The 15548-nt window shown below is 35.0% G+C and overlaps 1 protein-coding gene across 11 annotated transcripts in view; it reads right to left on the minus strand.

The window, feature by feature from the left end:
• The window catches only part of Katnal1 (katanin catalytic subunit A1 like 1), a 249726-nt gene that overhangs the window by 4214 nt on the left and 229964 nt on the right, over positions 1-15548 (minus strand). For all 11 annotated transcript variants that reach the window (XM_010623864.3, XM_010623863.3, XM_010623865.3 and 8 more), the window contains 5 exons: positions 14570-14697; positions 14097-14202; positions 10281-10439; positions 9444-9570; positions 7086-7220 (listed from right to left, as the gene is read on the minus strand). In XM_010623864.3, the coding sequence (XP_010622166.1) occupies positions 7086-7220; positions 9444-9570; positions 10281-10439; positions 14097-14202; positions 14570-14697 (655 nt within the window). The remainder of the gene's footprint in view (positions 1-7085; positions 7221-9443; positions 9571-10280; positions 10440-14096; positions 14203-14569; positions 14698-15548) is intronic.

Here is a 15548-nt window from a genome sequence, read left to right on the forward strand (position 1 = left end):
CCTATGAGTGGACCCTGATCTTACATGGCTGGTATAATTATATGAGAAGAAAAGAGGACATTAACACACCTACGAGATAAATTACATGAAAATGGTGGAGGAAGATGGCCATATACCAGTCAAGGAGACAGGTCTCAAGATGAAACCAGCACTACTGACATCTTCCTTAGTCCTGAACTTTGCAGCCTCCAGAACTATGAGCAAGTTAATTTATACTGCTTAGGTCACCTAGTCTTTGATATTTTGTTATGGCAACCCTAGAAAACAAATACAATGGGACACCACACAGCAACAAAAATGAATTGCATCTATAAGTGACAACATACATGAATCTTGAAAACATACTGAGCAAAAGAAGCAAGAAACAAATACACAGAATTACTGTGCTTCTCTCTATGTAAAATTTAAGAGGTCAAATGGGGACACAACAAAGGTGATAAAATTATATGAAAAAGTAATAAATTATTTCCATAAAAGGAATTAAAGTGGTAGCAGGGGCAGGAAGGGAGCCTAGCTAGTGGAGGAGCACACTGGGGAGCTGAGTTCTGAGGATGCTCTACTGTTTGTCCTCGAGGTGCTTATACAGGTGTCTGCTTTGCCAATTACTGGATAAACCAAACATTTTAATAAATGTTTCTGTACTTGAGTTGTATTTTATATACACAAATACAGTGCCAAGGTAAGGCAAAGGAAAGCAACATAGAGCAGCTGCAGCTGAAAGGGAGGCAGAAGGCATTTTTGAGACTTACCACATAAAAGCAAAAGGCACAACTAGAATTCCCCCACCTCTAGGACTTCTTCATCTTGGGAGGCCCCTAGGCTGGACCCAAGCCAACAGGCCCACCATGCATGTTCACAGGAACACCTGGCAAACACTGTTTAAGCTAAAGGAGTGCTCCACACAGGAGGATGGCAAAGATGTGAGGAAGGAAGAGACAGGGAGAAAGTTTCTACCCCCACTGCTACAGAAGGCTCCCATGTCCCTGATGCCCACATAAGAACCCTGTTTTGACAAAAGTACATTGCTATCCAGTATTCTACATTCAGCAAATGAACACAGGTAAGCTAGTGTCACTTAATTCGTTCTGTCCCAACATCAAAATACCATTCTATTTGTAAATTAAATGCTTTGCTTTGGTCAAGTTTAAAACCCTAAATACTAAGTTTAGTATAATATATAATATTTTCCCACAGCAATGAAGTTCCACACAGCTGACTTCAAATGAACTTGGAAACAAGCCTGCTCCTTACTTTGGTATTCTGAAACATGACAGGAAGCACCCTCTTTTTTTCTTGGGAACTGTCTATTAATTTTTAATGGCAGCTGTATCAGTCATTTTTTAAAAGATTCTAAGTAAGATTTATCAGCTAGCCAGGGATATAGCTCAGCAGTTCTGAGGCCTGCCTTGCAAGCGCAAGGACCCGAGTTCGAACCCCAGTACAAAAAAAAAAAAACCAAAAAAAGATTTATCAGCTCTATAAAACTGAATTAATGACATTTAATAACCTTGTGAAAAGATTTAACAGGGAATTCTATGTTAATATAGTATAAAGAACTGCCAATGCTATATAATAGGGTTAACATGTACAGTGTTCTAAACTCAAATAAATACAGAAGCAGCATACACCACTGCTTATATTCACAAATTCTCATGAGCACATCAGGCAGTTCAGTGAAGTTGACAAGAGTATGTAATCAGGGCTAGACCGTGTGGCTTGCATGCCTGTTTTCCTGACCTGGGTAGGATATCGACCTTCCCCAGCTTCCTCAAATGTAAAATAAAGACCAGAACAGAATCCACTTCATCAGACTGTCACAATGGTTAAATGAGTCAACACATGTGAAACCTGGACCACAGTCAGCACTCCATAAATATTCACAGCCTCCCCCCACCCTTGCCCCAGAAGGCTCAGAATCCCTTCCATGGAGAAAGTACTGGGAAAGCTCAGACACAGGTGAGACACACAGAGAAGTGAAGTCCATACGAGTGACACAGGACTGCATTAAGAAGACTATGTGGATAAAACTTAGATAAAGTTAAAAGAAACAATCCAAGAAAATGAACATGAAAGCACCATAGTGATGGAAGTAGGATGTATAAAGTGAGAAGAAAGTTAAGGTAAGGACATTAGAGCTCCAAGTGTGCCCATTACTTTGCTTTTTGTTGACTATGGCAGATTGTACTTATCAAGATGGCTGTGACAGCATCTATCATCCCATAGCTGCTTCTACAATGTGATCTTACTACCTCCCTAGCCCCTCAGAATCAAAGGTAGTCTCATTCTCTTCTCTTGAATTCGGATGGACTTGAGAATGCTTCCTCCCTAAGTATGTCAGAGATGATACATCTTTATCTCTAGGCTAGCTCAACACAGCTTCCAACTTAGCCAGTAGAACAATCACATCTGAACCGTGAGGTACCAGGCTGAGACTCCATTATTCCAGGCCACTTGGAATGGCCACAGGTAATGCGTAGGTGAGGTGCTCCAGAAAGACAGAAGACGCAGCCATGCACTCAGTCCCAGTGAGTGACGACACTGCAGAAGAACCAAGGCCCTGGCTGTGACCTGAGGCAACATGGAGCAGACACAAGCCATGAGCACAACGGAACAAGTGTCTTGTCCCACTAAGTGCTGGAGTGGTCTGTTAAACAGCAACAGTAACTGGCAGAAGGCTATTTCTGGTATCACATTCTAATTTTTAATCAATCTGTATATTTATTAATATAAATTACACACCTTACAGTGTGCTTTGTGGGTAGTTTTGTCTTCTCATTTTTACTTCTTGAACCTTTCAACTAAAAATTTCTTATTCACAAATGCTTATGTTCATAAAATAACCTTTAATTTTTAAATCTGAGTACATTCCACTTTTTTCTTTTAATAATACATATTTGCAGTATATGCAGTTTACAGTCATCTTGGGAACTGGGTCCATGTACATACTACAGCTTGTTTCTTTTTTCTTTTTTAATTCCCTTCCCTCCCTCTTCTGTCTTTTCTTCTCTCATTCTATCCCAATTTTTCTCTTCTTGATTTTATTAATTTATATCATGTTATGGGATATACTGCTTACGCTGATTGAGGTTATTAGGTTTCCTTACATGGCATATTTATTCTAATTAGTTCCCCTTCCCCTCCTCCTCACCCCTTGCCCTTGTTCCCTTGACCACTTCCCTATTGAAAAGATGCACCCTGTCCTCTTTGAAACACCCATTATTGTTCTTTTTTGTACTCTGCCTCATTCAAATAAGAGATATCATATGGCACTTAAGCTTGGGTGTCTCATTTATTTCACTCAATATTATATTTTCCAGGTGCATCCATTTTCCTACAAATATCACAAATTCATCATTCTTTATAGCCAAGTAGTGTTCCATTATATATCTCTTTTCTTTCCAGTTTTCCAAGAGGCTGTCCAAAGGACTGGCTTTTGTAATACCAGAATAAGCTCTGATGAGGAACCAGCACACTTAGATCTTGAGGCCACTGAGACTAAAAGAAGCTAGCAGTTGTTGTAGAACCAGCAACTTATAACACTATAGACAAAACACAATATGGTTCTGTATGACTGTGGAAAGTGTTCAGCTGCTCTCTTGGGAAGAAAAGAGAAGAGTGGAACAAATATCTAAAATTACAACTTTTTGGAAGACTGTCCAATGGACTGATTTCTAAAGTACTAAACTAAAAATAGGCAAGGGTCCTGAAGATCTGAATAATATCAAACCATCCTGCTTGAACTTACAATTATAGAATATTAAAACATAGCATAAACATTTGTTGAACTTTAAGTGGAACACTCATCAAGATACAATACATGCTAAACCATAAAATAAATCTCAATGAAATACAAATATATACCTAAATAAAATTAAAAAAACTGGCATCTTACAGAGCATATTCCTGACCATAATGAAATTAAGCTAGAATTCAACAATAAGGTATCTAGAATGTCCCCAAATATTGGGTTACTAAATCAGATAGTTCTTAACAATTCAAGGGCCAAATAAAGAAAAATTAACTTTTATCAGTACTTTAACTTGATATAGAAAAAACATGATGAAGCAAAATTTGTGAGATAAAGCCAAACAGTACTTTCGGAGAAATTTCAAGTTTTAAAATGTCACCAAGCACGGTGGTACACACCTGCAATCCAAACACTCTGGGAGGATGAAGCTGGAGGATGGCGAGTGCCAGCCTAGCCTGGACAACTTGGCAACTTGGGAAAATCTGTCTCAAAATTTAGAAGGGATTGGGCTGTACCTCTGTAATAGAGGGCCCCTGGATTTGGCCCTCAATATCACAAAGAAAAAAGGAAGGAAAAAAAAGAATGCTTAAAAGCAATATCTTAAGATTTTAACTTCAGAAAAACAGAAAATTAAACTCAAAGTATAAAAGAGAAAATAAAAATGAGAGAAGAAATAAATGAAATAGGAAATACAAAATTAACAAACCAAAAATCTAGTTCTTTGAAAAGACTACTAATATTGATAAATCTCTAGCAAGGATGATCAAGATCAAGATAAAATAAATTACCAAGATTAGGAATGAAAAATGAGCCATCACCACAGATCCTACAGACCATGAAAGGAAAATGAGATATGTGGATTTGTATTATATCAACTTAAGTTGTAACTTCCCAGAAATCTCATTATTGTGTGACTCTGGGTTAGTGGAGTGGATATTACTATGTGTAAGATTCAAAAGGTAGACAGGAATCAATGCAGAAAGTTGGTACGTACTGTCTCTTACCCACTTGTTCATTTTGCTAGTGTGGGGCAGCAATGTACCTCCACTTTGTTTAGCTCTTGCCATTATTTCCTCCTTTCAGCATTTTTACCCTCTAAGCCAGGTATAAATTTCTGTAGGGAACTTAATCACAGTTGGAAATTTTAGAAGAATGAAAACCCAAGATTCCTGGGTTTCTGCTTATTCCCATAGATTACAGTTTGTCAGTAGTTCTACCACTTCATATTCACCCTCTTTTCCTGAAAGCTTGTTCTGACTGACTTCAAGTTCCAGAACCAGACATGAAATCAACAACAGCCTCACATACATGTCTGGAAAGCTTCTTACATTTATGGTAAGTAAAAAAATCAAATAAATTGACAACTTCAAAGAAATGTATAAATTCTTTCAAAGACACAAACTACCAAAGCTTACTGAAGAAGAACAGGTAACATCTTGAATGAAAGCGCTTTATCTTTTTTTTTTTTTTTTTTTAATTACTGGTATAGGTCTGGGGATTCAGCTCAGTGGTTCCAACACCTGCCTCACAAGCGAAAGGTCCCGAGTTCAATTCCCAGTACCAAAAACAAAAAACAAAAAAATAGTGGTAGAGAAGGATACATACACACATACATACATAGCAGAAGATCCATACATACGTAGGTAAATATATTCAACAAATGCCAAAGTAATGTAATGGATAAGATGCCCTTTCAATAAATTGTGATAGAACTGGATACATATATGGAAAAATAAAACTCAACCCCTACACCTCACAAACATAGACACACACACATGCAATTAATTCAAGGAGAATCAGATCTAAATATAGTTTCTAAAAGAAACTACAGGGAAAAACACTACAGACTTTGGGTAAGTGAAGATGTCCAAAGACATAAAAAGCACTGCCCATAAAACAACAAAAAATTGACAAGCAGATTTCACCAAAATTAAAAATTTCAGTTTCCCAAAAGATGCCATGGAAGGGACATTAAAAAGAATTAAGATGTGTTATAAAAAATATACCAAACTCCCTATGATGAATGTAATCATGAACTGCAAACATGTAAAATAAAAAAAAATTTGTGCCATAAAGAAAATTGAAAAGCAAACTATAAATTGAAAGAAAATATTCACAAGGCACATATCTGATAAAGAACTTTATATAAAGTGTTAATAAAACAGCAAATAATTAAAAACCTGGGCCAATAACCACATGAAAAGGTAAGTCATCAAATACAAATTGAAACCTTAATGATACAATATTTACAATGACCACATGAATACAACTAACATATAATACTAAATGTTAACAAGGATGTGGGAGTAGTGGAATTCTCATTCACTGATGGTAAGAGTATGAAATGGCATAATTTCTCTAGAAAACAGCCTGAGTTTTTCCTAAAAAGTTATATACTACCTTATGATTCATCTATTCTATTCTTATTATCCAAAAGAATTTAAAACATTCTTGCATTAAAAAAAATTGTGTAGGAAGATTTATAGCTTATGATAATAGCCAAAACCTAGAAGTGACACAAATCACATGAATAAATCTGAAAAATATTAAATTGGATGAAAGTAGATATGAAGACTATCTATTGTTATGATTCCATTCATGTGAAGTTTAAAAAGAGATAAAACTAAAAATGTAGTGATAAAAATCAGTAAAGTGAATGTCTGATAGAGGTCTGAATTACCTAGTAGGGACACAGAAACTTTCTGATGTATCCTACATCTTAAATAGGATATTGATTAAACTGGAAGATATATTTATCAAAACTCATGAATTATACACTTGATATGTACATTTTACTATATACAAATAAAACAAAAATTCGCTTAGGAAAACTTAAATATTCATTAACTTAATGAAATTGTATCTTTCAAAGCATCATATTTTATAAAAGACCCTGAGAGAACTTTACTTTTAATCACATAAATAAGATTTAATGGCTGGGCATGCTGGCACATGCCTGTAATCCCAGCAACTCAGGAGGCTGAGGCAGGAGGATCATTGTGAGTTCAAAGTCAGCCTGGGCTACAATAGTGAGTTCAAGGCCAGCCTGGACTACAAAGTGAGACTCTGTCTCAAAAAAAAAAAAAAAAAAAAAAAAAAAAAAGTTTTAATGGAGACTCTTCAAGTTTAAAAGTAAATACTACCAAATTTATTAATACAAATTTCTCTGAAATGTAAGAAATTCCAAGACAGTACTGAGGCCTCCATTTCCATCTATTAAAATTGCTTGTGTGATGCTATAAACTTCTTTGATCAGACTGACAATGGAATAAAGAGTTAGGTAAACCAAAAAAAGGTAACAGAAAACTCAAAATATAATAGAGGGAAGGTATCATACCTGTTGGGAGAGGTATGTATATCCTTTTTTCTAATCTTCTTCTCAAAGCTTCATCAATGTCCCAGGGGAAATTAGTAGCAGCCAATACCATAACCATTTTGGAAGGATCGTCATTTTCTAAAGTTCCTCCAACTCCTAGATAAGTAAGTGGGAGAGAAAAGGCTCTTGGTGTTTTTATCATAGCCTTTTATTCTCTCATTCACCCAACCATTTCTAAATGTTAGCTACAGTGCTGGGTGGGAGGATAAATGATAAAAATGCTGCAGTTTTTCTGACCTTTACATGGTAGCAAAACCAGACACATTAACAGGTAACTACAAAGTAAGGAAGTAAAAGAATTTTTACACAATCTAATGCAGAATTCTAAGCTAATTTAAAAAAAATTTTTCGGTAAAAAAAATAAATGCCTATTTTTCTGAATAGAAAAGGATCAGAAACTAAACTTTTTTTTCTTTTTCAACCATAAACTTATTCAAAAATTATTTTAGTTTTCAGTCTAATTTATTTCATTCTCTCAAGAAGCAAGAACAGGTAAGGGTTCACATTTACTTAATAATACACATGAAATTGTAATTCTGAAAGACAGGCTACACTGCAATGATTCTGTACTTCAAGCTTTTAAATAATAAAGAAAAGATATTTAAGAATGAATTTGATAATCAAACACTGTTGAAAACTGTATCTTTGTAAGGTCAAACCAATTGTATGTATGTACAGAGTCTACTTTTTCAGAATTAAAATTTCAGAATGCAAAATTCCCAGTCATACAACAAAAATTCTGGAAAATATGTAGTGGTGGAAAAGAAAAAAAATGTATATTTTTCAATCTGGCATTACAAAGTAGGGGATTAACAGCAACCTAGTTCAATGTTTATTTCCTTAAAACTTACTCAACTCCTATTTCAATGATTATCAGAAAGAATCAAGCAATCCAACTAAAAAATAAGTCACAAATACTCCTAAATCAAATTCTGCTGACTAAATTCTTATTCACTGATTTTTTTCCAGTTTTAAACAATGTTCTCCTTCATACCCCTCCTCCAAAAGCATAACATAGTTCTTCCTTTCTCTCATACCTAAGCAAAAGTTAAAATGCAAACTCATTAAGGGAAAGAATGCTTAGTACATTATTTTGTGTTACAGTGCCTGGCATTGTATATAATATACATTAATAAGTATTCAATAAGTATCCATGGTTGGTGGATGATAACCAGGGGTGTTTTGAAACAGTACCCTATTTTTAAACATTTTTTTCTCACGGTTTGCTCAAACAGCTGTTGTTCACCACCAAATTACCAGAGAAAGAGGAGTTCTGAGCCAGTAATTTTCTTCCTTCTATGACTTCTGAATGCCTTTTGCCTGGAAAACTGATCAACACTGCAAAGTTGAACTCAGGTGGTCCTTAGTCTGGGTGGTATGACTCCTAATGGGTTTTGTTGTTGTTGTGTTGTTTGGTTTGGTTTGGTTTGGTACTGGGGATCAAACTCAGGACCTTGAGTTTGCTCATAATGTGTTTTTATTGCACCCAGAGTCTACTACCACAGAATCTATCACAGTGTACTGTAATTTTCTGATTAGCCCTTCTTAAACGTATTAGTCTCAGTACTCTTTTACCCTTTTTAAAAGTATTGGGAGCTCCAAAGAGGTGTGTGTGTGTGTGTGTGTGTGTGTGTGTGTGTGTGTATGTATATATATGTGTATGTGTATGTGTGTGTGTGTGTGTGTGTGTGTGTTAGGAAGTTTATTGATCAATATTTACCATTATAAATTAAAACAAAATTTCAAATTAACTTTAAAAATAAATCCATTACTTGGTAACAAAATTTTTATGAAAAAATAGGTGCATTTTTCAAAACCAAAAAAAACTGTGTGAGATTTCTGCAAAATTTTTAACATTTGACTAAAGAGAAAGCAATTGGATTCTCATATCTGCTTGTTTTCGATCTTTTATCATATTCCCAATTTGTGCACCTGCTGGAAAACTCCACTGTACACTTGTGAGAGAATGAGAGTGAAAAAGACAAATGATTTTTTGATATTGCTAGTAAAATAGTTTGTACCTTGTAGACTCCTTAAAAGGGAATCAAGAACCATGGGACTCTAGAACACACCTGCAGAGCCTCTGCTCTAATAGTAAGCTGCTTGAGGGCCATAGTAGACCTTTTCTCTGTAACCTCACAACCTGGAATAGCTCACAATTCATTCCAATATGCAACAAATGCCTTTTTAATTCATGAAAAAAATGAGGGAGAATATACAAATAAATGATTAAACTTCAGCTGTCTTCTAGTTCATTTACTGAGAACTTCCAAAGTATAAATCTACAAAAAAGAAAGACAGTAATTAAATGTTAATTACCATCCATCTGAATGAGGAGCTCAGACTTGACTCTGCGACTTGCCTCATGTTCATCAGAGGTTCCTCTTCGACTACAGATGGAATCTATTTCATCAATGAAGATTGTGGTAGGGGCATAAAACCTAGCCTTTGTGAAAATATTTTAAAGAAATCAATGATCTCATAAAGCAATCCAAATACTTCTAAATACTAGATCTCCTTTTAAAAAATGGCAAATGAAAGTTGAAATTTCACATTGCTTTAATGCCACTACCACCTATTTATTAAAAAGGATAACTAAAGTAGTCACATCAGAAAAAACAAATTTCTAAAAATCTTTATGGTTGGTGAAGCTGTATGATAGATACATGGGGAATCACTGTTACTATTATTTTCACTTTTGTGTTTGGAAATTTCCATAATGAAAACTTCTTTAAAAGATACATCAACCTCTACCCTCAAGCATGTATTCTTAAGTAATTATTGCAAACCCCGTAGGGAAAAAGGAATAAACTTTAATGACATAACAATTTCTAAATGATTTTTTAAAACATTAAAATATTTTTCTGTTCCACCAGCTCACTAGACATGAAGAAACACTGAACCCACATACAGCCAAGGTTTTTTCCATTCCTACTGGATAGGATGCCAAAGGGCCTTCTACTTCAGAAGGAAGATACACTGAAGACACACCAATTATCCCACAAAACCCACCACCCATTTGTGTGTGGGACACACCCATAGTGTGTCCAAACTATTGATAAACAACCACACCACCCTTTTTACAAAGATTCCTAAGTGAAGGTGGCAGCATCAGGTGCCTACATAAACAAGAGATCTGAACGCATAATCACTTACCATTTCAAACAACAGACGGACTAACTTCTCAGATTCACCTCTATATTTAGATGTCAGTGTGGAAGAGGAAACATTGAAGAATGTTGTACCACATTCAGTGGCAACAGCTTTAGCTAGCATAGTCTTACCAGTGCCTGGAGGTCCAACCATCAGCACACCCTGAAATTTTGGAAAATGAATTTAAAAATGACTGATCACATAATTTTTTTTTCATAAACCAAGCACTAATGTTGAAGTACATGAAGATTTTCCTATTAAGTACTTTCTGGAAAAAACAACAAAAAAAAGAACTTCCTGGTACATTTAGAAAGAACCTTTCGTGATCATGGTACAAGATAATTTTGTATAGTCCTGTGTACCATTTAAGAGTGACTGCTCTGTTTAAACATAATTAAAATAAGGTATTTCCCACTACTTGTAGAGCTACATATCCCCTTTCCCTCTGAAGGGGACAAATTCTATCTTACACAATTCATGTATACAGCTTTCAGTGAAAAATAAAGACCCACTTAGGAGTTCAGCTAACAGTCAAATCCAATGATAATTCAAACAATCAAATGAGCTACAACTGCATCAATTTAATATGCTCCATGGTATGCACATTACTGATGAAAGAGTCACTGAATGCAGACTGAAAACTAAACTTATTTTCGAAAACAATGTATTCTATAAAAACAAATCAGTGAGGCATAAAAATGAGTCAAGAAAAACCAGGGCTCTAAGTCTTGAAGACTAATGAATTTTTAAATATTATCTTCTTCTCACAATTTTAATGAGATTTTGGATATGTAGTCAATACTACATTTTTTTAATAGTTGATTCTTTAAGAGGAATTATGGTCAAGTCGCTAATTTAGTCTGATAAGTATCTGGAGGTTTAAATTTTGAGATGTATACACTGAAGTCCTATAAACTCCAAATTCAAAAAATGTCCAAATCCCTTTCTAGCCATAGAATTTTGATACACAAAGCAGAGATCATTGAGAACTGAAACACTATAGAGTTTTCGTGTGATTGTGGGGTAGTGGTACTGAGGATTTTGCAATGAGTTGCATCTCCTGCTCATTTTTAATTTTTTTAATTTTATTTTAAACTTTTGAGATAGGGTCTCCATAAGTCACTAACTCCCTCAGGTTCAGCTTGAACTTGAATCCTTTTGCCTTAGCTGCCCTTCATACTGAGAGGCATGCACTACCACACCTAACTGAAATGCTAGTTTTATAAAATTTCTTTTGGATTTGTAGGGAGAATTTAACTATGTGAAAGGCTCAGATTGTGAAAACTAAAAGCAAACATGCTATTAGGCACTGTTATTGGACACAGATATAGCAAAGTTCATACTTTTCTAACATCCCCCATTCAATGTCCTCTTAGTTCTTGTAATGTCAGTTATGTGGCTGCCTCCAAAAGGAGTTAATTTCCAACACTAGCATCTGTACACAGATACAGTATAATATTTCTAAGTTTCATCACCTTCCTTCAATTATCTCCACTCTTTCCTGCATCTCCTTGGCCTCTCAGTAGAGAAATATACTTAAATCTGTCCCATAAAAAAAAAAATCCTTTACTTGATCCTGCAAATTCTCTAGCTATTATACAATTCTCCTTCCTTTCACAGTCAATAAAGAAGTGATTTATGCTATTTCTTCTTCATAGGGTACAATCTTTAGTCTCTATCATCTCACTAAAATTACCTAACTTACTACTCCAGTGGCCCTGTTCAAATCATACCTCACTACCTTTTTCTGTCTAATCTCTGACACTTCTGGATACATGGGGTCATCCTCTTCCTCCTGTGTTTTTGACCTTACAATGGATTCTGTAATGCTGCTCTTTCTCCAACACTTCTACTCTGGCTATTATCAGGGTCGTTCAGATTTCCTCCTCCTCTATACTTTATACTTCCAAAGTAATTCTAAGTCTTTTGCTCATTTCCCTTTGTAAAAATTGTGAACAAATTCACCCATACCTCAAACCACCACTTACATTTCATAATTTAAATTTAAATTCAAACTTTTTCTAGCCCAAGTTCCAGACCTTTATTTCCACTTACCTTCTGAGTATTTACCTAAATACATTTTTTTCTCTATTTAAACCTGCATTTTTCTCATCAATTTTCACCATCAGTTTATTGTACTTTACAGAATGAAAATTTGGCTAGCTTTGTCTCCAATATCTAGAAAGTAGCCTCTACTGCCTTGGAATTTAGTGAGTGACAGGAGTGTCCCTGTTATTCATGTTGGACTCTGAAATTTTATGCTAATGAGGTAATTTGTGAAGGGTCCCTGTATAGTTTATGCTAACATAAGTGACTCAGGATGAGAGCTGACCATGCCAGAAACACTAACCATGTGATTAAAGAATTGGAGTTTTGAGCCATATGGTATCAACTCAACTTCTGGAAAGAGAAGGGGCTGGGGTTTGAGGCCCATGGCAATGATTCAATTCATCATGTCTACATAATGAGACCCCAATGAAAACTCTGTATACTGAGCTGGGTGTGGTGGTACATGCCCATAATCCCAGATACTTGGCAGCCTGCAGCAGAAAGATCAAGAGTTTGAGGCCAGCCTGGACAATTTAGTAAGACTCTGTCTCAAATTTTTAAAAATTTAAAAAGGGGTAGGGTGGGGTATAGCTTAGTGGTAAAGCACTTACCTAGCATGTACAAGGCCCTGGGTTTAATCCCAGCTATTACAAAAAGAGAAGAGAGTAGAGGGAAGAAGAAGGGAGAAGAGGGATAGGTAGGGGAGAGGAGGGGGGGAAAGGAAAAGAAAACAAACAAAGAACTTTGGACATGACAGCCTGGAAAAACTTCCATGTGTGATGTTTGATAAATGTGTTCAAAGCAAGGGGGAGTATTTTGAGGAGATTAATGGCAATGTACCTTCTACTTATAATTTTTTTTTAAATGTAAACATTTATTGTGTATTTTGATCACAGCTCTTAAATACGTGTCACATAAAAAAATTTTAAAGGGCCTGGGATTTAGCTCAGCGGTTCAGTGGCCTGCCTTGCAAGCGCAAGGACCCAAGTTCAATGCCCGGTACCAAAAAAAAAAAAATTTTTTAAAGAGTATGTTAAGGGGAAAAAACACTCTCCAAGTTGTAAGAAGCAATCAAAATTCCATGAATGTTCCAAACTATTCAGATAAATATATAATTTCTATTCCTCTCTTTTCAGCACAAGAACCTGAGCAGAGGTAGGCAGAGAAAGGCTTTTCTAGCTAAGTCAAAGATCATAGTAAGATCATGCCATTAGTCAAAGTAGAGGAAGACTTTGCCTATGGCTAAGACCAAAAAAAAAAAAAAAAAAAAAAAAGAAAAGCTGGAACAGATTTTTAATATGCTAAAGTGACAATGCTGCACTTAAGTGGGATTTAATCTCTAAAGCAGAGGGCAAACTACAAAGAAACAAACATTCTGATTTTGTCTAATAATTACACTAAGCATAGATCAAACGATGATCAAAATAATTAATGATTAGTGAGAAATGTCAACTTTAAAAAAAGTATTTGATCAAATACTTAAGACTATACACTACTGCTGCTTAATTTGCTTAACTTTTTATTTACAGAAACAGTTATCTAGAAAATTCAAAATTGGCCTCTAGTTCAGCACCTGAAGGAAGTGACAGACTAAAGTGGACAGTTTCAATATTTAAAGAGAGCTCTCTTGCCACACATCTCAACTAAAATTTTAAATGCAGGTGTTCTGGGTATATACAAACTTCCCTTGACTTTTGCAAGCTGAGTTAAAAATAAAAATCTACATGCAGGCAGAATCCTTATACTAATTCCATACTATTAAATTCTCACCTTCCATGGTCTTCTAATCCCTTTAAAAAAGTCAGGCATCCACATTGGAAGGACAACAGCTTCCCTTAGCAACTTCTTAGCTTCTTCCAGATCTGCTATATCATCCCTTTGCAACAATGACAAAGTTTCACAATGTTTATTCAAGGACACCTTTGATTCATGGTCAAAAGTAATTCTTTTACATCTTTTTACTTAGGAAATTACACTTATATTAAGAACATTATTCTAATTATAATTGCATAAAATGATCAGTGGAAACACTGCAACTATTAATTACAACACATTATTCAATTACTGACCTTTGTCAATTAATGTCAACATTAAATTAACATGTAAAATGCCTTTGCTTACACTCTGTCCTGTCAATTCTGCATACTTATGACATAATCAGAAAATTAATGGATAACAAGAAAAGACTTACACCAAGCCAAGCTACGATCTATTTTTTCAATTCAAGAACTTAAAATACTAACCAGTGAATGCTAGGATTCCTGGATATAATGTCTCTCTCAAGGGCTTCCACCAGATCTTTATCATATCCAGCACCATCAAATTTTGGAACTTCCCCATCACTTACACCATCTTGCATATTCTTCCTTCCCTGGGAACAGCCATAAAAAATATTCTGGTCAGTAATAGGACAATTTTAATATCATTAAGCTTTCAAAATAGTACAATATAATCACTTTTAAATATTTTCTTACAACTTAAAGTAGTATTTTCTGATTGCTGAAATGTCATCCTCCTTTAGGATTTAATTAGAAAGAAATGAACTGATTAAATTTATTATAAACATCTTCAAATCTACATTCTTAGAGAAACAGTTACAGGTAAAACTAAGATGATTTTTGCTAGATCCCAACAGGATGGGGAAACCTAATTGATGGACACAAAGAATTTCTACCACTGCTAGAAAGTAATCAGAGTAACAACATATAAAAAAGAAAATTAATTCACTAAGAACCTACCATGTGTTAGAAAAATGTCACATACATCATCTCATTTAATACAATAATCCAAGGTAGATACTATTTTTCTTGTTTTTATAGATAAGGAGCTAGACCTCACAACAGCTCAGTAACAAGATCACTGATAAATAAATGTCAGGGAGAGATTTTAACTCAGGTCTTCCTGCTTCCCTAAACCCACACTATTTTCCACATCAGATTGTTTAAGGCCTTGGCTCAATTGCTTAATGCTTCAGAGCAGCTGCGGATTGCAGAACTATTCCCCACAGTATCCAAAAAAGAAGTTGTAGATGAAGAAAAGTTTCGGACTCTCAACTGCATGTTTTTTTTTTTTTTTTACTTTTATTATAAGTATGCCCTCAAGATTCTGAGTTTCTTCCAATAAGGTCCTTAGGCCACATCAGAAAATCACTGTAATGACACTGGTAAAATGACCTTTAAAATAGTATTATTAAGAGCATTAAATCAATATGCTTTACCACAA

Source organism: Fukomys damarensis, unplaced genomic scaffold (genome assembly GCF_012274545.1).
Source record: "Fukomys damarensis isolate Sample0158 unplaced genomic scaffold, DMR_v1.0_HiC HiC_scaffold_38, whole genome shotgun sequence".
Taxonomy (NCBI): domain Eukaryota; kingdom Metazoa; phylum Chordata; class Mammalia; order Rodentia; family Bathyergidae; genus Fukomys; species Fukomys damarensis.